This window comes from Alternaria atra, assembly GCF_907166805.1.
Source record: "Alternaria atra isolate CS162 genome assembly, contig: 28, whole genome shotgun sequence".
NCBI lineage: Eukaryota > Fungi > Ascomycota > Dothideomycetes > Pleosporales > Pleosporaceae > Alternaria > Alternaria atra.
In genome coordinates this window covers 1608963-1634497 of record NW_025091326.1, presented here as the reverse complement: position 1 = coordinate 1634497, position 25535 = coordinate 1608963, and the positions used below count along the sequence as shown (strand labels likewise).

The following is a 25535-nucleotide window of genomic DNA, read 5'->3' as shown; positions in this document are numbered from 1 at the left end:
CCCTCGCTGACACGACTGTCTCCGCATTCCACCAGCACGACAAGCTGCACAGCCAAGTGACCATCACTCGTTAGTCCACGGTCAAACCATCCACCGCCTCGCTAAGCCATACCCGTCGCCATCACGCCCACCGCTTCATTGTGTCACCGAGCAGTCACCTCCCTTTGTTCCTCCGGATACAACAGGGTTCGGTGGAGATATACTTGGACACACTGAAGGTAGGGTTGGAAATGATGAATGAAAATGTACCTGTTTGACTATCGAGACTACAGCAGGTGGTGACCAAACATCCATTGGACTGATCCCGAAAGTTGCCCTGCTAGCTCCGGCTAGCATGCACCGCAAGGGATAGGCTACGATTTGACGCTCGTTCTCAAATCCTTCTCGATATCTCACGCACAAAAGTGTCTTTGACCTCAGAACGGAAATTCGATATCACGAAGATATTGATCTCTTGTCATCACCGGTCGAAGATGTACTGTTTGACTACCCCCCTGAACCCCAATCCCATATGCAGCAGCGAATCACCCTCTCACTCCTCGATACGCATCCACAGATCTTCTCATCCCTCAATCTCCCATTCGTCAGCGAAGAACTCTGCAATGTTCGCTGCAGCCTGCCGACCCACTGCACCGTCCAGTTTCTCCATACAGCCCGCTGTACCAAAAGTAGCACCCAGAGCTAGTACCACAAGCTCCCTCAGACTACCCGAGACGTCACTCAGAGCGATGACTTGGGCTTCGCTCAGTGGTGGTTCGGTCGTGCAGTAGGGGAGCAGATCGTTGACTGCATTTCCAATGGCACGAGCTGGCTGGCGAGGCGGCGGTGGTGGCGGCGGCACGGAAGGCACGTTGTGAGATGGATGAGAGATCCGGGACTGATATTGTTGGTGAGGGTACAGCTGAGTACTAGGCTGAACGTGACCGGTTGCGCTGTTAGCCATACGTGGATAGGAGTCAGTTCCACGGGCAGAGGCGACGACGTTGGCGGGATAAATAGTAACGTCTGAAGGACGCATTTTTGGGATATTGGACTGCTCCTTCTCGTCCAGGGAAAGCGCAGTATTGTTGGTGTAGTGGGAAGCACTCGTCTTGAAGGTAGGTGGAGGCTTCGGTAGTGATTGCGACGGACTAAGGTTCAAAACAATCGAATGTCTGGTCATGAGATGTTCAAAAGGTGTATACTGTCTGCAGTCGTTGTAGGTGTCATGATCTAAGCATGGTGTCATGGAGGGTGCGCAGACGTAGATGGAAAGCGCGACCAGGGGGGTATGAACTGGCCACAATAGAGAAACAGATCATTAAAGACAGAAGACCGTTGAAGACGTCTCTTTGGGATTTGATCTATCTTTAACATATCGAAGTAGTCAAAGGTATCCTAGAACAAACTGAGTACATGCACATTGTACATTATAATTTTACAATTGGAGAATGTGATCATGGACCACATGCGCCTATGAGTTGAAATGGGTATCGAGAGAGGAGATGGTAGTGATGACGCTTTTGAGATACCACAGCCTCAAGGTCGGCCTCTAAGCTCGACCTGAACGACACAGGACCACTAGACCGAGTCTTCAGCCTTCCCGGATGTACATTCCCAAATCCTTGTGCTGAGATGGTTTACCGACTGGATGCTGCCCGTGCGCCATAGGCGTCGCATCTTCCGTTTGCGCAGCATTGGTCTGGGTCTCAACGGATGCCGGCTTCGCCTCGGCGCTCACAACTTCAGTCTTCTTGTCTTCCTTCTTCCCACTGCCCTTCCAGAACCCCAGTAGTTTTGACGATGCGGGCTCTGGGTGTTTCGCCTTGAACTCCTCAAACTCTGCCTTGACTGCCTTGAGCTCAGCCTGCACCTCCTCCAAATCTTCTCTTATATCGTCCCTAGCATTCCGAGCCTTTCTTCTTTGCCGCCACTGCTCAACAAGGATCACAGCAATACCCACAGCAAATATGAAGGTTTCAGCGGCGAAGTTGGCGCCCATCTCGATAGCCTTTTGTTCAGACAAAGGTCGTATACGCGGCTTGATCCTCTCTTCTGCTTTCTTCTTGATTGCGTCTCGTTCCTTCTCGGTGAGAGCTTCTTCTGCTTTCATCTCCTCTTCGGTAAGGACCGTGGGGGCCGCTGCCTTTTTCCGCGCAGCTTCTGCCAGCGCGACTTCTTTCTTGATTTGCCTGTCTATAACAGCAGGGTCCTGCAGGAGGCCGAGGCGCATGCGCATATCGACGCGATGTAGACCTTGGGCGAATTTGACGCATATTCGACGGAATCGGTCGTGTTCGTGGGCATTGCGCTTGATAGCGTTCTGAACCGAGTTAGCTAGGACTATGCACATCGGAAGCCAGTCGACGTACTGCTACGGGCTTTGCGAGAGTCCGGACGAACAGTGATGTAACCTTGAGCGTGAGAGACATGTTCGGTTACGAGAGCGTTTCGGAGGGCTGTGGGGAGGTATAGAGGTAATTGACCGGCGAGCGGTTTTTCATTCCAAGCTTCATACGATTAAATACATGTAGAGAGCTGCATAGCGGTCCGCGGTAAGATTATTGGTGGTGTTGAACATAGTTGCAGGTTCGATGTTCAAATCGATGCTGCCTTGCGCTGGCCGGAGATCCACCGACGGCAATGGCTTTGAAGAGTGGGACTAGCATCTCAGCGACAACGCGGGACACATGACGAGATGCATGGACACCTCACAGTACTAATTCGAAACAGTCTTGGTTTGTCTAGCACCGTTTTCAGTGCAAGTTTGTGCAAGCCGGTGTGCATCGAGCGGACAGTACCGGGCACCGATTGGCCGACAGCCCTAGCAACGACGCTAAGCGGGCCCTTGTTTACATGCCATCAACACTCTACGACCTTGTTCTTGATTTCATCATCTCTCCATTCACCACCACCACGCTAATGTCTGCCTCGACGATACACGCAGATGCCCCGCCGGCCGTGGTTCAGGACCCAGAGGGACTCCAGTATGAAACGGGAGCACAGCTGGGCAAAGGTGGCTTCGCCATCTGCCATCGTGCGAAGCTGCTCGGGCATGAGCATCTCGGTAGCTCTACAGTCGCTTTGAAGATTGTTAAATCTAAAATGGAGCCTCCCAAACTGGCGCAAAAGGTACAGGAAGGCTGCAAGGGAGAGGTGTACGTTTGCTGACGCGCCGCAGTTTGTCACTGAACTACAGATCCACTCGAAGCTCTCTCATCCCAACATCGTCGAGTTCTTCCGCGCCTTTTCTTTCGAATCAAGCACCTATGTTGTCCTGGAGCTATGCGAAAACGGTTCTCTTGCCGATGCGATCAAGAAGCGCAAATACTTCACCATGCCTGAGATCAGGCGATTTATGATCCAGACATGCGGCGCAATCAAATACCTACACCAAAGGAACATTGTACATCGCGACCTCAAGACAGGGAACCTCTTCCTCGACCGCGACATGAACGTCAAGGTTGGCGACTTTGGTCTTGCTGCACTACTGGTGTCGCAGAGCGACTACGGGGCGATCCGTCGAACAACCATGTGTGGTACGCCAAACTACCTTGCACCAGAGGTCTTGGAGAAGACAGGGAAGGGTCACGACGAGAAGGTTGACCTGTGGGCTATTGGAATCATGATGTACACATTAGCAGTCGGAAGAGCGCCATTCCATGCAGCCAAGCGCGAAGACATTTACAGGAAGCTGAAGGCTCGCGAATACACCTGGCCAGACCTCGCCAGGTTTGCCAACGAGATTACCGACGACCTTCGCGATATCGTTTCGTTACTGCTGGTGCACGAAGACGAGCGACCGACCCCCGACCAAATCGTTGCCCACCCATTCTTCAAACTCGGCTATATTCCGTTAGAGTTGGACAGCGGATGTACCTCCAGGGTACCGAAGTGGCCAAAGAACCGCCCGCCGACAGCATCAACTGTCAGGCGTGGATATACCGAGGAATGGTGGCAGCTCTGCAAGTCTTCCTCTGTTGGCGAATACGAACAAGGAAAAGCATTTGGTACTTACGGCCGCAGGACAAACAAGACCGTGGCAAGGGACTGTCAGAAAGAGATCGAAGCTGGCAAGCAGCCAAACATTCCATTCTCCAAAGACGTCGTATACGTACCTTTCCCTGCTCGTGTGCAATGGCCGCACCAACCTCCAGGAGGACTCAGTGAGATATCGGAAGAGAAAGAGTCGTCATCGGAAAGCCAAGCACTCTCAGAGACTACCGGAAACGAGCGGACAAAAAGTCGTGCGGTCAGGGCCCCAAGACGAGAGCAACAGCCGATGCAGACATTGAAGGAAAACGTAGAGCCCGTACAAGAGCCCGAGCCTGCGCATAGAATACTGGACAAACAGCCGACCCGATTAAGAGCAGCCCGTAAGATCTCGAATCCCGGCCGTGTTACTGCGAACACGGCTTCTGCGCCCGCTCCTCTACGCGTTCCTCGGGAGGCACGAACTTCCACACGAGCACGGACAGCGAAGGAAAGCGCAAAAGAAGCACCAAAGACAACATCAAACGGACTTCCTGACCTTCCACCTTTACGAGTCACCAAGGCCAGCACTCGCGAGAGCGTTAAGCCGGAATCGACGACTCAAGCAACCTCAACGAAAAGCGCTGCCCGTTATCGAACCATCAGCAACGATATGCCTGCCACTGATCCGGTGACTGTTTTGGCGCGCTTGATGACATTCCGGGATAATCTTGAACGAGCCCTGGACAAAAAGCCTACGAAGTCGAGAAGAGATCAGCCACCGCAGTTGCCATTCGTCGCAAAATGGGTAGATTACAGCCGGAGATATGGAGTGGGTTACGTCCTCAATGATGGTAGTATTGGAACCCTCCTCTCTGCAGAGGAGCAGTATCCGGTCACCATCGCGTTTGCCACGGACGGATACAACCATCTACGGAAGGCGGGAGGCAACCGGGAACTCGCCAAAAGCGTTGCACTGAACTACTATACGACGGTCAAGAAGGATCGGGGACTATCACAAATCGAGGTACTAGAATCGCGGCGCGTTGAGGAGATTCGAACTGTTTGGCACAAGTTTGGAAAATACATGTGCGCAACGTTTGGTGACGAAGAAAAGCCACTCAGAAAAGATCCCCGCGTGAACTTTGTTCGATTTTATCAACGCCTGGGTAACGTTGGGATCTGGGGTTTCGACGATGGCTCCTTTCAAGTAAGCGCTTCTGACACCTTTGTCAAAATTTATCTAACTGTTCTCTAGTTCAACTTCCCTGATCACACCAAGCTCGTTTTGTCGTCGGACGCAGGGTACGGACATTTCCTATGCCTACCACTTGATGCGACGTCTCTCCTCGAAGAGACTGGAAACGTGCCGTGGAAGCACGTGAAGGCTCGAGCACATCTGCGAGGTTCACTGCAACAACTTCTATACGGCTCAGCCGACAAGGAAGACAGTTACAAAGAGCTTACAGAGGGCAACCTTCTTCGCGCAAAGATCGAGTTCATCTACGCTGTGGTCACGGAATGGTGTCAAGAAGGTGGCCTGGGCTGCCTCGTGGATCCCAAAGTATATTCTTGGGGCGGTCCTCAGCTGGAAGAGTCCAAGCGTTTGGACTGGGCGAGCGTTGGGCGTTTTGGCGGTGATGTTTTCTCATGATGATTGAATGACCAGCTTCAAGCGATGGCGTTTTTGGATTTTGGGATATTTTTACTGGGAATTGGGCATTACCACGGCGTCTCTGCTATTGAGCAGTGCTGTTCGCTTTCGTTCGAACACTCATTCACGACGGTTTGCATGTTGAGGCTTTTCCTCGTAGCGATAACTTTGAATACGCATCTGGTCGCGACCACCAGAATGTTGGTGCCTAATGTCCAAACCTGTGACACGTCACGAGAAATTAAGCGTACGCGGCAGATTCGGGCTGTTCTTGTATTGCGCCTCTACTGCGAGAGTATTTGATGCGGAAACTGGGCCGAGCCTGGATGGGTCGCAGCGACGGTGATTGAGGGATGGAGCAACGCGAAGATCGACGGTGATACTTGAGGCAATGTAGTTATAATGAATAATAGTCGCACTTATGCAAGACGACCGACGATGGAATTGAGGGAAGATTACGAAGAGATTCCAGCCGCCGCGGCAGCGTACGCGTACTTCGTACTGGAATAACTGTGGCTGTGCGGAATGGGGCGAGTACCCATTCCGAAGCGCCCGATTCCACGTCCAGGGCTCTGACGTTGGCCTGTCTTCGACAACCGCATTGCAGCCATCCTTACACACCCACACTCTCGAGCGGCTGCTCTTCCCATACCGATCATACCTGGCTTAGCCGTTTATTATTTGAATATTCGCTGCATCCTGGAATCAGCAGCGTAGTCACTACCCCACTGGCCGGCTTAAGCTACAGGTCCCAGCTCGACGTCGGGCACCAATCATGGTAAGATGCAGAGAGGCTTCGAGGGAGGAACACATACTGATATATTCCATATGTAGGGGAAAACCAACCGCGCCGCGCGCAAGGCCGGGGGAGGTGCCCAGCCAAAGGCTCAGTTCGCAACGAAGGCCGTCTTCGAGACCACCAAGAAGAAGGAAGTTGGTGTATCAGATCTTACCTTGATCAGCAAGGTCTCCAACGAGGCTATCAACGAGAACCTCAAGAAGCGATTCGAAAATGGCGAGATATACGTGCGTCGACCTGCTTGCGCCAGCCCCGCGTCGCACAGAGACGCAGCGATAGAGTAGGACAGCGACTGACTATGGGCGCAGACATATATTGGACATGTGTTGGTGTCTGTCAACCCGTTCCGTGACTGTACGTACGAGGGTCTGCGCTTGAGAGGGGAATGCTGACAAGTGGCAGTGGGCATATATACCGACCAAGTACTGGAGAGCTACAAGGGCAAGAACAGGCTAGAGGTGCGGTGCACAGCTGTTCACCGGCATGCAGAGCTAATTTGACACAGGTACCCCCTCACGTCTTCGCGATCGCCGAGTCCGCCTACTACAACATGAACGCATACAAGGAGAACCAATGTGTCATCATCTCTGGCGAATCAGGAGCAGGAAAGACAGAAGCGGCGAAGCGACTTATGCAATATATCGCCAACGTCTCCGGAGGCAGTAACTCGTCTATCCAGGAAATCAAGGACATGGTGCTGGCCACCAACCCTCTACTCGAATCCTTCGGAAACGCAAAGACGCTGAGAAACAACAACTCGTCGCGGTTCGGAAAATACCTCGAGATTCATTTCAACGCGCAAGGAGAACCGGTGGGAGCAAACATCAACAACTACCTACTCGAGAAGACGCGCGTGACTGGTCAGATCACAAACGAGCGCAACTTCCACATCTTTTACCAATTCACAAAAGCCGCATCCTCGCAGTACAGAGGTACGCTCAATCTGAGTAAACACAAGATTTGCGCTGACACGAATAGAAATTTTCGGCCTACAACAACCGCAAGCCTACCTCTACACGAGTAAATCCAAATGCTTCGATGTTCCAGGAATCGACGATCACGCCGAGTTCGACGATACGCTAAATGCTATGAAGGTCATTGGACTACAACAAGCTGAGCAAGACAACATCTTCCGAATGCTCGCAGCAATTCTGTGGCTAGGAAACGTGACGTTCCGCGAGGACGACTCGGGCAACGCAGCCATTGTCGACCAGTCGGTCGTAGACTTCGTGGCTTATCTTCTCGAAGTAGACTCGTCGCATGTCAACAAAGCCCTTACCATTCGTGTTATGGAGACAAGTCGGGGAGGGCGACGGGGTTCCGTATATGACGTGCCTCTAAATTGCGCGCAAGCAAGCGCAGTCCGAGACGCGCTCTCAAAGGGAATTTATTTCAACCTCTTCGACTGGATTGTGGAGCGCGTCAATGTCTCCTTGAAGGCCCGAGGTGCGACCGCCCAATCCATTGGTATTTTGGATATTTACGGCTTCGAAATTTTCGAGAAGAACAGCTTCGAGCAGTTGTGCATCAACTACGTCAACGAGAAGCTACAACAGATCTTTATCCAATTGACGCTAAAGGCGGAACAAGAAGAGTACGAGCGGGAGCAGATCAAGTGGACGCCCATTAAGTACTTTGACAACAAGATAGTGTGCGACTTGATCGAGGAGAAGCGACCACCGGGTGTTTTTGCTGCTCTGAACGACGCTTGTGCAACAGCCCACGCCGACCCAACTGCCGCGGATCAAACGTTCGTCCAGAGACTCAATGCCCTATCGTCGAACCCTAACTTCACACCTCGCCAGGGCCAGTTCGTCATCAAGCACTATGCTGGTGAAGTGTCGTATGCGATTGATGGCATGACCGACAAGAACAAAGACCAGTTGCTGAAGGATTTGCTAAATTTGCTCGGCCAAAGTAGCAACACCTTTGTACATACGCTCTTCCCGAACCAGGTAGACCAGGACAACAGGCGGCGACCTCCGACAGCTGGAGATAAGATCAAAGCCTCTGCCAACGACCTGGTGACGACTTTGATGCAAGCTCGTCCGTCGTACATCCGTACCATCAAGCCCAACGAGAACAAGTCGCCCAAGGAATTTACCGATGCCAACGTACTACATCAGGTAAAATACTTGGGTCTGCAAGAAAACGTGCGCATTCGAAGAGCCGGATTTGCATCACGTCAAACCTTCGATAAGTTCGTGGAACGATTCTTCCTGCTGTCACCGAAGTGCTCCTACGCCGGAGAGTACACTTGGACTGGGGACTACGAGACCGGAGCTAAGCAGATCTTGAAGGATACCAATATTCCAGCAGAGGAATTCCAGATTGGTACAACGAAGGTATTCATCAAGACTCCCGAGACCTTGTTCGCCTTGGAGACCATGCGAGACAAATACTGGCACAACATGGCTATTCGTATTCAACGTGCGTGGAGAAACTACCTACGATACCGAACAGAGTGCGCAGTGCGGATCCAGCGGTTCTGGCGAAAGCTCAACGGAGGGAAGGAGTTCATCGAATGGCGAGACCAAGGACACAAAATCCTCCAAGGCCGAAAAGAACGCAGGAGATACAGTTTGATTGGTTCCCGAAGATTTATGGGCGACTATCTCGGCATTGGAAATAAAGGTGGCCCCGGTGAGGTCATTGCCGGTGCCATTGGCATAGCCTCGAACGAGGAGGTACCATTTTCGTGCAGGGCGGAAGTGCTCGTATCGAAACTCGGTCGGTCCAGTAAACCAGAAGCTCGCATGCTGATTCTCACGAAGAAGAACGTTTACCTTGTCAAGCAGGTCATGGTGAATCGCCAAGTTCAGATTCAGGCCGAGAGGACAATACCTGTGGGCGCGATTAAGATGATTAGTTGTTCGACACTCAAGGACGACTGGTTCTCGATCGGCGCTGGATCACCAACAGAGCCTGATCCACTCGTGAACTGCGTTTTCAAGACCGAGTTCTTCACTCAACTGACGAACGTGCTGCGAGGTTCATTGACACTTCAAATAGGCGAGACGTAAGTCATACGATTGATTTGCATCTGAAAGTGGCTAACACATAGTAGTATTCAGTACAACAAGAAGCCTGGCAAGCCAGCCCAAGTCAAGGTCGTCAAAGATCCCGCAGTACCGAGAGACGACCTGTACAAGAGTGGTACTATCCACACTGGACCAGGAGAGCCACCCAATTCCGTGTCCAAGCCCACGCCCAAAGGCAAGCAGATCGCTGCGAAGCCCATCACAAAGGGTAAGTTGTTACGGCCCGGTGGCCCTGGCGGAGGTCCCTCGAAGCTCGCCTCTCGTCCAGCACAACCGAGACCTGTGCCCACGCCTGCCGCCGCGCAATCGAGACCTGTGCCTCAACCAGAAGTGTCGCAAGCCAGGCCTGTTCCGGCACCGGTTGCTGCCTTGTCGAATGGCATGGGCTCTCATGCGCGTACTGCGTCAGCAGGTTCATCACGCACGCCCCCTCCACCTCCTCCGCCGCCGCCAGCGCCAGCTCAACCGAAGGAGCCTCGGTACAAGGCGTTGTATGACTTTGCAGGTCAGAGCGCTGGGGAGCTGAGTCTCGGGAAAGACGAGATTATCCTGGTCACACAGAAAGAGGGCAATGGTACGTACATCCTGGCTCACCGATAAATAGACATACTAATGGATTTGTGACAGGTTGGTGGCTAGCATCCCGTCTCGACAAATCCGCCTCGGGTTGGGCACCTTCCGCGTATCTTGAGGAAGTTGTCCAACGTGCTGCCGCTCCTCCTCCACCCCCAGCGCCACCCGCTCGCCCTGCGAACGGCAAGCCTAAGCCTCCGGCTCCGCCTGCCAAACGTCCCGCTGCCAGGAAACCTGTTAACGGGGACTCTGGACGGGATAGTGGGTATAGCGGCAGTGGAGGCAGCACGATGGAGAGTGCGAGAGATAGCAGTGGTAGTATCGCTGGTGGACTAGCAGAGGCGCTTAGGCAGCGTCAGGCTGCTATGCATGGGAGGAAGCAGGATGATTGGTAGATTCAAGCTAAATGTATCGTCAGGGGTGCCAACGAGGAGAATATGAGGCGATGATGAAAACTTCTGATCAGTGGTGTAGCAATCGTATAGAACAACTGTCTTGAACCATATTTCCTTTACTAGTCTTTATGCCCTGGTTATGATGTGAGCATTGAGGCGTCATGTTTTTTTGTGAACTCTTGTATCAAAGGAAAGTTGTCGGAGTGCACTACATTGGTCTCTTCGCACACATCGATCCGCTTCAACATTCGGCCCCCGGTGATCGCAAGATATCGATTAATGATGTGTATACTGGTCAGTATGCTATAGAACCATCTCGTTATTTTGGTACATCATGGTACTTTCACGGTATCGCTAGGGACAATCACATGTCATTCCGGAGCTAGGGGAGCTCAACATTACTTCAACTAAAGAGAGGGAAGAGCGTCGCGGATCGAGCTTCCGAAGTCACCTACCTTAGACAGTTTGTCCAACACCAGCGGAACAGAACGCAGTGCATCTCAACCAAGTATTCGCTAGTACCAACTCTTGATGGTCGAACAATCATGATGTACTCGTAATAAAGTACTATAGTACCTCTTTATTTGCTATGCCTCCGACGATGTCCCGACCAATTCGCTCATAAGTCAGGTGCCACATGTCGTGGTGATTTGGGTCTATCAGGTGGTGCACGGGCTGGTAGCCGACCCTGACAGTAGTGTTTGGATAGATTCAAGTGCTCGTCGGAATACGAATTCGCAGATGAAAGCACGGTGAAGATAGCCAGGCTTCGCGACGATCTTAGTCGATTGAGGTTCAATCACGGCCTCTTGAGCACGTGCTGCGTTGGTGGGGCAAGAACCCGTCGAACGTCCAGATGTTTCCATTCCGACTCTCTGGTCCGTTCATTGCTTACAACATCCGATTGCTTCGATCAACCACAATCAACATTCGCTTGGCCTAGGCGGAGACTTGGTCAGCGTGATATGCAAGCCAGGATGCCGACGGTTCACTGGCCCGGGTTCCCGCTAACATACCCGCCTCTCGGGCCGCTACAACCTCACTACGAAATTTCCCACCACTGATTGGTATGCAACTGTTTTGTATCATCCTTTGACTGCCTAATCTGCTCTTCGAGAGCTGTTTTACTGCCACTTAGACTAGCCTCGGAAGTTCAGGTCCGCCACGATCACTGTCCAACAAAGAGAAGGCGACCAATCAGGCCCCGCGCTGCTTACCTTGGGAGAAGAATGTCTCGCTGCGCGGCATCGACTTGCATACCTGGTGTGCATGCCACCTGTTTTCTCACTGTGTTCTACGCGGCATGTCTGGCTCTTACCTGCTCGAAGTCTGCAGCATAGTGGAGAAGTAGGCATTGCGATCATACCCTTCGCGTTACTCTTGGGTTTCGCCACAAGAAGCCGTCATGACGGATCTAGATTGAGATCACACACAAGCCTTCCTCCTGGCGACAAATCGAGACGGGCGCGTTAACTTCGGTTGATTGCACACCGCCGACCAATAGTACTTACCTTGTAGATCTGAGACGACGTGCCTGCGAGCCGTGGCTAGGGACAAGGCTTGTTTCCAATAGATCCGGTACTCGAGCGTTTTCCCTGGGTCCATGCGTCAAGAAAGAGTCGCATCCAGCGCTGTGCAAGTACTAAAGGATGACAATCTACTTCGATTGACTGCCTCTGAGTCTGCTGCTTCTCCAGTTTGTCATTCTTCCCTCGCTTACATCTTCTTTCAATCCATCGCTCGTTACCGCACCGGTTGCAGTGGCAAGAAGCGCGGCAATTCGCTCGAATACTCCGCGTTATTGAATGGTTAATTCTGGTTGATCTGCAATGGCTACCATCAACCTAGGAAACGCTAGTCCGACAGAAGATATCAGACAGTACGACATAAAGCACGCAGCTATCCACATCCAACCGGTGACTCTCGATACACCCACATTGACGCCTGCCGCAACACCAGAGGAGGCTTCCCCCGCAGAAGAAAAGATGGCGGGCAAGAAAATATACTCAATGGAGCGGCCGGATGACAGGGCGAGAGAGCTCGCAGCGAAGCTGACTTTAGAAGAGCAGGTACGTTCTCCTTCGCTTTCATGGTAGGGGCTTTCGAGATTGTGGCGCTCGACATAGCCAAGCAAGATGAGACTTCACACAAGTTCTTATCAGTCTTTCTTGCGTGTCTTTCTAGCGATATAAATCGTTCGCCAGCAGCAACATTCCATCTTGAATTGACTTTGCGGAAGAAATTCTAGCGAGATTGGCTTTCGAAGATCGGCTTCCAGAATCAATGGCTTTTCTATTCGCTTAGAATCCCACCTGACCTCGTTAATCTATTTTAAAAGCCGAAGCAGCCTCGAGATTGAGTCGAGCTGACCATTCCAGATCTCACTACTTGCAGGAGCGGACTTCTGGAGGACTGTAGCCATACCCGAGAAGGGCATACCGTCAATCAAGACATCTGACGGACCCAATGGCGCTCGGGGAGAGTTCTTTACTAACGGCACACCTGTACGCACTCCGGCTTGGCACTGCTTGTTTTACGCTGACGAAGCTAGGCCGCTTTATTCCCTTGCGGCATATCCATGGCCTCCACGTGGAACTTGGACATGATCGAGGAAATCGGCCGTCATCTCGGAGAAGAAGCAAAAGCACGTGGCGCTCACGTATTGCTTGCGCCCACCGTGTGCATGCACCGATCCCCTCTTGGTGGCCGCAACTTTGAGTCTTACTCCGAAGATCCTTTTCTTACTGGAAAGCTTGCTGCATCGTATGTTCGCGGTCTTCAGAGCAAGGGCGTCGCCGCCACGATCAAACATTTTCTTGGAAACGAGCAAGAAACTGAACGACAAGCGTACGATGCCATCATTGCTGAGAGACCTCTGCGTGAGATCTATCTGAAACCATTCGAGATAGCTGTTCGAGACGCATCACCCTGGGCGCTCATGAGTGCTTACAATATGATCAACGGTGTTCACGCTGATGAGTATGAACATTCGATCAAGGAGATCCTTCGAGGCGAGTGGAAATGGAATGGTGCCATCATTTCTGACTGGACGGGCACATATGCGACTGCACCGTCAATAAAAGCTGGTGTTGACATTGAGATGCCAGGACCAACAAAATGGCGTAAAGTCGACCAAGTGAAAGAGTGCCTGGAGAAGGGTGAACTGACACGTGAAGATATAAAGGAATCGGCCGCTAGAGTACTATATCTCGTGGATCGTGTCAAGGGGCTGAACAACATGGCACCTGGAGAGCCGGAGCGATCGATCGATAATGTAGAGACGCGGAACCTCATTCTGCAGGCTGGTATTGAAGGATTGACACTTTTGAAGAACGAGAATAGTGTACTTCCTATCAAAAGCGCGAAGAAGATTGCGATGATTGGGCCAAATGTCAAGCGGGCCATTGCCAGTGGAGGAGGAAGTGCAGGTCTCAACCCGTACTACAACGTTACCCCTTGGCAAGGCCTTCAGAATCGGTTTGACGGCGAGGTTACATTCGCTCAAGGCTGCGACAGCTCAAAATGGCTACCGCTCGCCTCGCCCTACTGTCAGTTCAACGGCGAGACCGGCGTGCGGTTGGAGTACTACAAGGGCGACAGATTCAAGGGTGAGCCGGCGGTCATTCAACACAAGGTCAGCACAGATCTGTGGCTATGGGATTCTGCGCCCATGGAACTTCTTCCAGACTTCTCCTTCAAAGTCAAGACTACACTTACTCCTAAGACGACCGGCAACCACAGCTTTAGCTTTGCGTCAGTCGGACCAGGGCGGATGTACATCAACGGCGACGTTTTCATTGACAACTGGGACTGGATTCAAGAAGGCGAGGCTATGTTCTCTGCTTCAGAGGATGTACTCAAGTCAATCCATCTCGAGGAGGGCAAGCCCGTGGAAATCCTGATTGAGAGCACCAACGAAGTACGGCCCGCATCGAAGGTTTCGGTTATTGGTCGTCGCCACGACTATGGTGGCTGCCGAATCGGATACCAAGAAGAGGACAAGATTGATCGTTTGCAAGAAGCGGCGGATGTAGCGCGTGATGCTGATGTGGCCGTAGTGGTTGTTGGATTAGACGCCGAGTGGGAATCGGAGGGATACGACAGGCAAACAATGGATCTTCCCAAAAACGGGTCGCAAGATCGCCTGATAGAAGCTGTTCTAGCTGCCAACCCACGCACCGTCATCGTCAACCAATCTGGGACACCTATTACCATGCCATGGGTACAAAAAGCACCAGCCATCCTTCAGGCATGGTATCAGGGGCAGGAAGCCGGGAATGCTCTTGCGGATGTACTCCTCGGTAATAGCAGTCCTAGCGGGAAACTGCCAACGACCTTCCCTGTTCGGATTGAAGACAACCCTGCGTACCATAACTGGCCTGGCGAGAACCTGAAGACCGTCTACGGCGAGGGAATTTACGTGGGCTATAGGCATTATGAGCGTTCCAGGATCGCACCGCTCTTCAGCTTCGGACATGGTCTTACATACACCACTTTCGAATACGGAACACCGAGCGCTAGTGATACTGTACTCTCTGAAGATGGACAGATTATCATTACTGTACCGGTGACTAATAGCGGCTCAGTAGCTGCACATGAGATTGTTCAAGCATATGTCAAAGACATCAAGTCGACGCTCCCACGTCCCGAGAAAGAACTCCAAGCCTTTGGCAAAGTGTTCTTGCAACCTGGCGAGACGAAAGACGTAGTCTTGACTCTGAACAAGTACTCTGTGGGGTACTTTGACACCAGTCTTGGGCAAACGGGTGCCTGGATTGCTGAGGAAGGAGCATTTGAGGTATTGATTGGTGCTAGTAGCGCTGATATCAGGTGAGTTTCTTGTCCGATTTGTTTGAGCGAAAGTTCACTGATACATGATGCAGGTCGAAATTGAGCTTTGAGGTCAAGGAGAGCTTTCAGTGGATTTTCTAATCCAGGATGTGGCGTAGTATCGAAGGAGATCTGTCAATGAATACCACGAGTCTTCTTACATCGGTTGTTTTGGAGGCGTTTGTAGTAAGGAATGAATGCGTATGATTGAGTTGACTTCAGCGAGCGAAGTAATGTACGCTGGATACATATTTTGATGTTTTAGATTTGAATACAAGCGTGAAGACCCAGTACCAATTAGTTTGAAGATATGCGACAACCTAAAGAGGTCAAACTGGGTGATTTCGGCATATGGCACTTTCTCTTTTGGTAAGGCTGACGGCCGAGTGGCTCGGCAAGATGACGCGCTGATTTTCTGCCACCGCCTTGCGGGCCGACAGATGTGCCGATATTCAGTGGTCCCTGACAGAGAACCTTGGTTGATCAGAACGCATCATCCCCAAACTGTCCCTACGCTATTGCGCTTTTTGAGGCGATCGAGACTGTCGCATACATCTCCAGCTCCGTATAACCCTCTTTCGGCGCTCGGCTCACGCGACTTCGGCAACCGTACCAGCTACAGCCGCGCTTTTGCTCCTGATCAACAGCGGGCGACCAACTTCTGGAAACGGACAACACAACACCCACCAAACTTGGTACAATAACACAGGCCGTCCATGAGCTCCAGCAGCCTTTAATCCGTTCAAAACACGATAGCGCGACCATCGAACCGATCACGCAAGCTTCCTTATCGCCGGCGAGCCTGGTAAAGCCGAGGATATGAATACAGCGCATCGTGACGGGTGGCCGCCGTCACAGGCGGCGGCAGCTGGACAGGGCCAGCAGCAAACAGAGCAGGGTCAAGGCCAGGCGCCGCGGCCTCTAGGTCCCTATGGGTGCGTACTTGCTCCCTACCGACTCCCCCATAACAGACACGATGAGCGAAGATGCTTCTGAGCTCCTCTTCTCACCACCTTTCGACTGGGTTCAAGCTGATTTTGAGAGCGATGACAGACCAAACAACGCGACTTCACAGGGTCCTTCACATGCCTCACCTGCACAGGGTCCCGGGCCAGTACTCCCACCACCATCTGGTACGTAGCGCAGGCAAACGACGCGCCTGTTCGCATTGCTAACTTCATCACAGGTGGCGGATATTACTCGTCGAACGCGGCGACGGCCCACAACCAGAGCCTCCCCACTCTTCCAGGGCTGACGGCGCAACCTCAGCACTCATCACCCCACATGTCTGCCCAGCGACCGCCATCTTCAGACGCGGGAGCGCAGGTCCACCAAGGCCCCCAGGCTCCTCCATACTCGTTACCGGGTATATCGCAAACTCTACAGCAGCAACAGCAACAGCACATGCCGACTTCGGAGCAGGCCAACGCGGACAGAGAGCGCGAAATGCGCGAACGCGAGACCAGAGACAGAGAGATAGAGTCGCACGCTATGCACCAACAAGAAGACTTCGTCAAGCGCGAGGCGGAACAGCGGGACCGAGAACTTCATGAGCGGCAGCAGCGCGAGCACGCTGCGCATCAAAACCACTCTGCGCCAATCCAAATACACCAGCCCGTGGCAGTGGCACCATCGACGCGAACGATACACGGCCCGAACGGTCTCCTGGGTCAGTCTGGGCCAATGAATGGACCCCTCGCGCCACCCATGGGTGGCCCCAATCCGGGTGGGCCTATGTATGGGAATGCGCCCGCGCAACATGAGCAAACAACACCACGCATGCAGCACGCGGTGCAGGCACCTACCCAAGCTCAGATGTTGATGCCTTTTGCTGGCCCTCCAGGATCCATGGCCATGGGTCAGGGACAGCAGCCGATCCTTAACGACGCCTTGAGCTATCTGGACCAGGTCAAGGTTCAGTTCGCGGATCACCCCGACGTGTACAACCGATTTCTCGATATCATGAAAGACTTCAAGAGTGGTGCGATCGATACTCCGGGGGTCATTGAGAGGGTATCAACTCTCTTCGCGGGCAATCCGGCCTTGATCCAGGGCTTTAACACGTTTCTGCCACCTGGCTACAAGATTGAGTGTGGCACGAATGGAGACCCAAATGCCATCAGAGTGACGACGCCAATGGGCACCATGGTGTCGACTATGCCTGCTCCAAGGCCACTCTCACCGCCACGTAGCAGTGCTGTCAATGGTAACAACGCCTCACAACACGAAGGTACTTACTACGAGACTGCCCAAGGACGCCCTTGGCCTCAACAGAGGGCTCAGGGACCTGAAGGACAGGAATCCATGTTTTCACCAAACAATCGTACTTTGGGACAGCCTTTGTATGGGCCACAGCAGGGGCAGCAGGGCCCAGCGCCGCATTCGCCTGAGGTCACCTCGCGACCTCATCCTGACCCTGCCGGATCAGCTGCCGCGCTAGCCCACCAGCAAGAGCAGAGAGGTGTTTCGCAGCTGCAGAATGCAGTATCTGCTGCTACTGGCCGCTCACTGATGTCCCCGAGTGTTGATGCGGGTACCTCGTTACAAGGACAGGCTATGAACGGTGCCGCTCAGCTTCCACAGATGGGTGGAGCTGCAGCTGAGAAGAGAGGACCTGTCGAATTCAACCACGCTATTAGTTATGTGAACAAAATCAAGGTGACAACATCCACTGTGGAACCTGGAGACCAAAATGCTAACAGTCACGTAGAATCGATTCGCGGCTCATCCTGACATTTACAAAAACTTTTTGGAGATACTTCAGACCTATCAGCGAGAGTCAAAACCTATCCAGGACGTATACGCCCAAGTTACCCACCTGTTCGGCGGCGCGCCTGATTTGCTCGAGGACTTCAAGCAATTCCTTCCGGAATCAGCTGCTCAGCACAGGGCGCAACAACAGGCTGCCAAGAACGCTGCTGAAGACGCAGTCATGCTCAGCAACGTACGAGGTGAATCCGGTTATGGAGCTGCCGCGAACCAACAAACTCCTGGTCGTGCGGATACATCAAGGTTGCCTCCGATGGGTAACTTCGCGCCTACACCTACGGCGAATCGCGACAACAAGAGGAAACGAGAGCGACAAGGACCTGTGGCTGCGCCCATGCCCGCGCCCATGTCACAGGAACTACCAACCTCGAATGTTCGAGGCAGCTACAATCAGGCAAACGTTAACAAGGTATGTAAATGGTTTCCCACTATTACGGGCAGGGTTAGGTTATGGTATTCTTTTTCTCTATGCGGCACGTGCATTGCCCATAAACTCTACCCAAATCCCTTCATCTCCCTTCCCATGGCTATACCTTATTTCCATTCCAGCCCCACCACATCACAAACATTACCATCAGGACCATCATCACCATGTTCGATGGTGGTGCCATATTTTACACTCACCTCAATCCGCAACGAAAATGCAGCGTTCTTCGAGTGGAACAACAGACAACAGGAGATTATCAACTAACATGTCAAAGCGCGCGAAAACCGGACACGGCGCAAAGCAGGCAATCCCCGATGGTCCGCCAGTGTCGCCTACTTTAACACCTGCGCTGCCCGAACCGATGCCACCGACGACTACTACATCACCCAGTCAAGACGAGCTTGCATTCTTTGACCGCGTCAAGAAATTCATCGGAAACAAGAACACGATGAACGAGTTCTTGAAGCTCTGCAACCTTTACTCGCAAGATTTAATCGACAAGCAACTACTGCTCTACCGTGCTGGATCATTCATCGGTGGAAACCAAGAACTCTATGCCTGGTTCAAGAAGTTCATGGGTGAGGATGAAGAGCAGCAGAAGACTCGTCCAAAAACCGTCAACTCGCGTGTTTCGCTTTCGAACTGTCGCAGCCTCGGCCCTAGCTATCGTCTGCTCCCTAGGCGCGAGCGTGAGCGTGTATGCAGTGGGCGCGACGAACTTTGTCGATCGGTTCTGAACGACGAGTGGGCGTCTCATCCAACATGGGCTTCTGAAGATTCTGGTTTCGTCGCTCATCGTAAGAACACGTTTGAGGAGGGCTTGCACCGAATCGAGGAGGAGCGACATGATTACGACTTCAATATCGAGGCTTGCAGTCGCACGATCCAGCAGCTTGAACCTATCGCCAACCAACTCCTTACGATGAAGCCGGAGGACAGGGTAGGATTCACCTTGCCGCCTGGACTTGGTGGACAGAGTGAGACGATTTACAAGCGTGTCATCATGAAGATCTACGGCCGTGACAGAGGCAAGGACGTGATTAAGGAGCTCTTCTGCATGCCCTGGAGTGTCGTTCCTGTCCTTCTCCATAGGTTGAAGACTAAGCTTGAGGATTGGAAGGCGGCTCAGCGTGAGTGGGAGAAGGTCTGGCGCGATCAGACGCAGAAGATCTTCTGGAAATCGCTGGACCATCAGAGCATCACAGTCAAGCAGGCCGACAAGCGTCAGTTCCAGCCCAAGTCACTCACGAACGAAATTCAAGTCCGATACGAGGAACAAAAGCGACTTCAACAGATTCAAGAGATATCGCAGCCAGATTACCAGTTTGCCTTCTCTTTCAGGGATGAAGAGGTACTCTTTGACGTGGCTCGATTGATGCTCACGTTTGCCGACAACAACAACAGTGCCGACTTTGCGAAGGTTGTACCTTTCATCAAAGAGTTCGTTCCACTTTTCTTCGGTATTGATATCGCCAAGTTCGAGCAACGAGTACAGACCTCAGGACGTGATACACCAAACGATTCTGGAGAGGACACTCCCTCTCCAGATGATGATGTCTCCCAACGCTCGCAGAAAGTAAAGAAAGGCGACCTCCGTCGCAACGTTCTCGACCCCAATAACAAGCCACGGAACAAGGAAGATAGTGTTGCGTCAGCAAGTCGAGATAGTACTCCAGATACATCCGGTATGGACGACGAGGCTGCTGGTGACAGCTCAAACTCCAATCCTCGCGCAGATCAATCAAAACGTGAATGGATAGAGTATGTTACTACCCCCACAGCCTTTGGCGACAAAGAGTTCGAGCATGAAGAGCCCTACCAACGCGTAGAGTACAACATGTACTCCAATGCTTCCATATACTGCTTCTTCCGCATGTTTGTCATGCTTTACGAAAGGTTGTTGAAGCTCAAAGAGAATGAAGAGGAGGTCCGAAAGGTCATCACGCGGGCCAAAGAGCCAAAGGCAGCGCAGAAGCTGAAGATGCTTGACAAGCAGCCCGAAGACTTCTTCAAAGACACATCGTCATCAGCGAACTACTACCAGCAGCTTCTCGACATGTTCACTGAACAGATCTCTGGCGAAGTAGACATGAACTTCATCGAGGAGACCCTACGGAGGTATTATCTCCAGATTGGGTGGCAGCTGTACTCGTTCGACAGACTGCTCAGCTCGCTTGTCCGGTTCGCGCTCGCTGTTGTGAGTCATGATAACAAGGATAAGAGCCTTGATATCTACAACCTCTTCAGGAAGGATCGCATCAATGATACTACGACCCACAAGAACGAGATCAACTATCGAAAGGCTGTTGAGAAGTTCGCGAAGGATGCTGATACCTACCGCATCACCTACGTAAGTGAACGTCACGTCCCTATCAACGACTATGTGTTAACATCACTGCAGAACCCCACCAAGATGGAAGCGCATGTGCGTCTCTTCAAGAGGGATGACCCAACTTTTGAGTTCAACACGCTCGACCGAGTCAGGCGCTGGCGAGCATACGTCGCCTCCTACATGGCCGTGGAACCCACTGAGGAAGTCGACCTGTCCCGCGTACACTACCCTTATCTCAAGAAGCGTCTCGCGAAAACCGCAGATCTCTCCGAGGAAGAGCGATTTGACCACGTCAAGCACAACGACAAGATAACCGTCTCCATCAGCCCCGCCGCTTACATCATGTCCTTCATCCACAGCGAGCCCTTTGGCACCGGTGGTGTTCAGTATTTCTTGCAACCAGACGCTGTACGTGCGGGTCTGAGTGAAGCTGTACCAAAGCCGACTGAAGAGTACAAGAAGCTCAACGACGAGCGGAGGGAGAGGGTTCAGGAGATTCTTGTCAGGAACAACAGCTGGATGAAGGATCTTAGTCGGGACGATGTAGATGCTAAGAAGGCTGCTTTCAAGAAGGATCTTGAGGAGCCTAGGAAGGTGGCTGATAATGAGAATGTGGACATGGACGGCGTAGACGGTTTTGACTAAGTACTTCGCCGCTTAGTTTGTAGAGCGACGTGGGGTGGTTACGCACATCGTTGGGTCTCTGGCGTTGTGTGAACTTGGATGTCACAGTGCAACGCAGGCTTGGTTCTCTACTGACTTTTTTTTTCGCGATTTGGTATCGGCATACATGTGCGCGTTGCGCGTATGAAGGAGTGCAGCATAAGGCGTGCCTTGCACAGCACGACATGAGTATTTTCCGAGACGGCGCTGGCGGCGTTTTCAAGGATGATAACCCGACTCGACTCTTCATCTATATCCACTTGTGTTTTTAGGATTGAATGTTATTTCCATCTCCCCATATCTTGCTGTGTCTTCCACCTTACAGTCTTCCCTTTGAAACCTCACTATCATACAGTCACTTGACACTCTTCTCCAGCCACTCCTCCCACTGCTCCACCGTCCACGAACTACTAATCTCGTTATTCACAACACCGTCGAATACAACCGTAGGCGTTACATGCACACCCGTCAATCGATTCGCCTTGACCTGCACCTTGACATCATCGGTAACCCCATTGCCTGAATTCAAACTCCCGTCCTCACCAGGCTTATCACTTATCTCCAACAACCCGTATACTTTCCCCTCATCCACACCCACAGATCCAGCAATCTTAGCCAGCCTCTTATATGTAGCATTCCTCGTTTCATTCACTAGACTGACATCGAAAAAGTCTTTTTGCTGGTCGAATAGCTTCTCTGAGAAGTCCCAGAATTTGGTGCTGTCGATTTTTTGGACAGCGTAGCCCGCTTCGTGGACGAGTGTGGAGGATGGGTGCCAGGGTTGGATTTGTTGGCGGAAGATTGTTACGACGCGGTCGGAGTACTTGTCGAGAAGTGTTTTGCGTAGAGCGGAGCCGTAGATTGTTTTGAACATTTTGGCGGAGAAGGGGCAAACGTAATCGAGGTCTAGGGTGTAGATGTTAGTCTAACGGAGGACGTTGGAGGGAGGGATTGGGGTATGTAGACTATATGTCTGAAGTGGGAAGAGGCGATGGGAGACGTACAGAGCTCGAGGGTGTGGACGGCTTTGGGCTGGATAGCATTGGAGGCGAGCTTCTGGCCGGCGAATTTGGGTGCGAGGGCCATGGTTGTGGTTGATGCTTTGGCTATTCGATAGATTCGAGAGGACCAATGTGTCTAGGAGCTGAAGTCGGGCTTGCAGAACTTATGTAGATGAACAGACTATTGGTAAAAAGCAATGATTGTATGAGAGATTGAAGATGGGCTAAGAGCACGCAATGGCGAGACCTATGCATGGCTTCGGTGCTTCATGTATGACGAAAGTGGGGCCGGATCTTTAGGCATGTGAAGACAAGGGCTGGCGACACTCATCTCTAGTGACGCCGGTTCGATCATAAGAAATCATGCGGAGTTGATGTTCAAATGTACTCATATTGTCTCACGATTGATTGTTACAGCTTTTACATCGTACAAAGCGTTAACTATGCGAGAGATGAACCGCGCTCAAGGATAGCTCGCCCCTCCCCCACCGCGCTCCACCACAGCTGTCGCGCTAACTCCGCTCACTCCCGAGCTTCGAGCTTCATGCAGCACCTCGTCATAAGCGGCCTACAGTAGGCGTTATTGCTTAGATATCCACGATCTTTACCTACACACTTTTAGTAACTTTCTACTTCGCAGCAATGTCTGATCCCAGTTCAACAGACGACGACCTCCTCGCCCGCCTCAATGCGCTCAAGAAATCCTCCGTCAGCCTAGATACCAGTCACAGCGCTTCAACAGTACCTCCGAACCCTCCCAAGCCAACTGATGACCTCGCTGCTCGATTCGCACGTCTTGGTAGCGCGTCTCCATCGGGCTCGCCACAGCCGTCGCGTACAACGTCCACGAACAATGTAGGCACACCGGTCATAGCGCCAGGAGCACCGAACTACTTGGAAGGAATAGCCCAGGGAGTAGGAGGCTCAGATGTGGAGTTCAATGAGGAAGACGAAAAGAGCCTAGAGGAGTTGCTTGGTGAGCTGAATGGCGCCGTGGGTGATCGGAAGGAATGGGACGTGTCCAAAGCGGAACAACAGGATGTCGGGAAGTTGTTGAAAGATATGCGCAGAATACTGCCAGAAGTAGTGAACAGCCGGACAAAAGACTCGCAAAACGGAAGTACCAAACGCCATCAGCCATCCAAGGAGGAACTTACAGATTGGGAAAGCATTGAAATCAACGTCGGAAGTGGAGAGGTTGGTAGAGCCCAAGAAGATACACAAGATCAAGACGACGAGAATGAAAATGGCAAGGAAAATATCGAAGACGATGAGGTAGACGATGTGATAGCGAGGGTCATGGCAGAACTCGAGATTAGCAAGAAATACGATCCTCCTTCTCCTCCATCCGAAGATGACAAGTCAGAAGCAGGAGACCAGAAGAATAAGCTGAAGGAAGATACCACGGATGATGGCTTCACTCTTCCCTCCGCCCCGGATACCCTCCCCGAAGACGATTTCGCACGCAGCCAAGCCATCGAAGATGCCTTTACCGCACGCTTGGCCGCCCTAGCTGGCCCTTCGCCATCACAGACAGATTCTCTTGGTCTCCCTTCCGCACCATCATTCGCACCTAGAAACAAGCCACCCGTGTCTGCAAACATTCAGAAACAGGTCGACGACGAGATTGATACCTGGTGTATCATTTGCCAAGATGACGCTACGCTGAAGTGCCTGGGCTGTGACGGTGATTTGTATTGCCAGACTTGTTGGATGGAAGGGCATAGAGGGGAGTCTGCTGGGTTAGAGGAGAAAAGACACAAGGCCGTGTTGTACTCGAGGAAGAAGAAACAACAAGCTGCTGCGTGAGAGACCAGAAGGCAGATTCGTAAAGCAGCTTGCACGTGAGACTGGAGGTAGTACTTTACAACGCGACCAGTACACGCACAGCCTGCAGTGAGAAGGGAAACCGCCACTTGGCGATAAGCGCTTCCCTCCTCTGCCCTCGGCGCGTTATCTCCAGGCTCTCTAATTCAACAACAGCCTGTCGACTCTTTACACCGTTAATACAACTATGGGGTCACCATTGTTGATGTCCTCGAAGTTCTCATCCTGCTACGAGACGTTGAAGTCGCTGCCTGGAACAATGGCTAGCACTAGCAAGTCTCACGTTGACCGCGAAGCAATGTATGTGTTACATCTATTGTTGTGATCGTGGTCATTTGACTGATATTGTGAATAGTACTGTGGGCGACATCCACGAGTCCCACCTTCTCCGTCTTCCTGGTGAGATCAAGAATGTAATCCATCACTACGCACTGGAAGGAGAAGTACACATCAGGACTTATTCTATACACCATCACGACACCCACAATCGCAAGAACCGTCTCACCCTTCCTGCATCGTGTCGCCAGATACAGCTAGAGATCGTCTTGTTGCCATATCAATTTCTCACTATTCGGTTTGCCCGATGGAAATTTCGTGCCTTCTGTCTCACTCTGAGCTCTAGAAAATGTCAAGCTATTCGAAAAATACACATGGAGGGAGTTGAGAAGGATTAGGCTATCGACATTGTATGAGGTCTGAAAGGGCGTGGTTTTGTTTCACTCTCCAATCTCCTGCCTAACCTACAACATGTACATGTAGAGGCATGGAGATCTCGTTTTAACGTGCCTGGTGTAGACTCTGAAAACGGCTATGAGCCATCGTCCCGTCATTGGAGTGTGGCATTCGAAGGATGGCTGCGGAAGGATCTTCAAGAACATGTGGACTTTAAGCTTGAGTGATTTTCACCTTACTAAGTAGAAGGTCAAGTAAGGGTCACATCAGGATCGATTTAATTTCGTGAGAAGACCGGTTGCTGGTCGAGTCCAAAGGCAGGTCAATGAAGAATTACGTCGACTCATTCTCCGTCATTACGCCATCTTGGAACTCGGCATTCGTTAGCATCATATAGTGTGTAATGGGCACTGCACGCCTGCTTTACGTCCATTGCTTCAACTGCAGAAAAACTGCATCAAGAAGTACAAAAAACAACATCTGCAGCCTCGTCCTAAAGCTCGCTACAAGTTTCATATAAGGTGATCGCTGGCTACATTTATTACAAGACCCAGTTACGGAGCACGGCCATGTTCATACTTTACAACCTGAACATCACCCC

At 51.9% G+C, this 25535-nt stretch overlaps 9 protein-coding genes across 9 annotated transcripts; 6 read left to right on the top strand and 3 right to left on the bottom strand.

The window, feature by feature from the left end:
- Positions 1-562: 562 nt before the first annotated feature.
- Positions 563-1228, bottom strand: ALTATR162_LOCUS7604 (uncharacterized protein; the record flags this gene model as incomplete). The annotated part of the gene is made up of 1 exon (XM_043315232.1): positions 563-1228. The coding sequence occupies one exon, from the start codon at positions 1226-1228 to the stop codon at positions 563-565; it is 666 nt and encodes a 221-aa protein (XP_043171167.1).
- Positions 1229-1573: 345 nt separating this feature from the next.
- ALTATR162_LOCUS7603 (uncharacterized protein) lies at positions 1574-2411 on the bottom strand (the record flags this gene model as incomplete). Its single annotated transcript, XM_043315231.1, has 2 exons — positions 1574-2302; positions 2352-2411. 2 exons carry the CDS (start codon positions 2409-2411, stop codon positions 1574-1576), a joined length of 789 nt encoding a protein of 262 aa, XP_043171166.1.
- Positions 2412-2835: 424 nt separating this feature from the next.
- On the top strand, positions 2836-5605 carry ALTATR162_LOCUS7602 (uncharacterized protein; the record flags this gene model as incomplete). Its single annotated transcript, XM_043315230.1, has 3 exons — positions 2836-3111; positions 3161-5161; positions 5210-5605. The coding sequence occupies 3 exons, from the start codon at positions 2836-2838 to the stop codon at positions 5603-5605; spliced, it is 2673 nt and encodes an 890-aa protein (XP_043171165.1).
- A 775-nt stretch (positions 5606-6380) lies between these two features.
- Positions 6381-10413, top strand: ALTATR162_LOCUS7601 (uncharacterized protein; the record flags this gene model as incomplete). Its single annotated transcript, XM_043315229.1, has 8 exons — positions 6381-6383; positions 6440-6631; positions 6713-6758; positions 6807-6862; positions 6910-7336; positions 7383-9423; positions 9472-10019; positions 10073-10413. The coding sequence occupies 8 exons, from the start codon at positions 6381-6383 to the stop codon at positions 10411-10413; spliced, it is 3654 nt and encodes a 1217-aa protein (XP_043171164.1).
- Positions 10414-12242: 1829 nt separating this feature from the next.
- On the top strand, positions 12243-15345 carry ALTATR162_LOCUS7600 (uncharacterized protein; the record flags this gene model as incomplete). Its single annotated transcript, XM_043315228.1, has 4 exons — positions 12243-12482; positions 12792-12917; positions 12965-15243; positions 15297-15345. The coding sequence occupies 4 exons, from the start codon at positions 12243-12245 to the stop codon at positions 15343-15345; spliced, it is 2694 nt and encodes an 897-aa protein (XP_043171163.1).
- Positions 15346-16219: 874 nt separating this feature from the next.
- ALTATR162_LOCUS7599 (uncharacterized protein) lies at positions 16220-21416 on the top strand (the record flags this gene model as incomplete). Its single annotated transcript, XM_043315227.1, has 5 exons — positions 16220-16376; positions 16430-17901; positions 17954-18421; positions 18714-20789; positions 20841-21416. 5 exons carry the CDS (start codon positions 16220-16222, stop codon positions 21414-21416), a joined length of 4749 nt encoding a protein of 1582 aa, XP_043171162.1.
- A 373-nt stretch (positions 21417-21789) lies between these two features.
- On the bottom strand, positions 21790-22520 carry ALTATR162_LOCUS7598 (uncharacterized protein; the record flags this gene model as incomplete). Its single annotated transcript, XM_043315226.1, has 2 exons — positions 21790-22340; positions 22439-22520. 2 exons carry the CDS (start codon positions 22518-22520, stop codon positions 21790-21792), a joined length of 633 nt encoding a protein of 210 aa, XP_043171161.1.
- Positions 22521-23077: 557 nt separating this feature from the next.
- On the top strand, positions 23078-24244 carry ALTATR162_LOCUS7597 (uncharacterized protein; the record flags this gene model as incomplete). Its single annotated transcript, XM_043315225.1, has 1 exon — positions 23078-24244. One exon carries the CDS (start codon positions 23078-23080, stop codon positions 24242-24244), a length of 1167 nt encoding a protein of 388 aa, XP_043171160.1.
- A 205-nt stretch (positions 24245-24449) lies between these two features.
- ALTATR162_LOCUS7596 (uncharacterized protein) lies at positions 24450-24936 on the top strand (the record flags this gene model as incomplete). Its single annotated transcript, XM_043315224.1, has 2 exons — positions 24450-24562; positions 24618-24936. 2 exons carry the CDS (start codon positions 24450-24452, stop codon positions 24934-24936), a joined length of 432 nt encoding a protein of 143 aa, XP_043171159.1.
- Between the last annotated feature and the right edge of the window lie 599 nt (positions 24937-25535).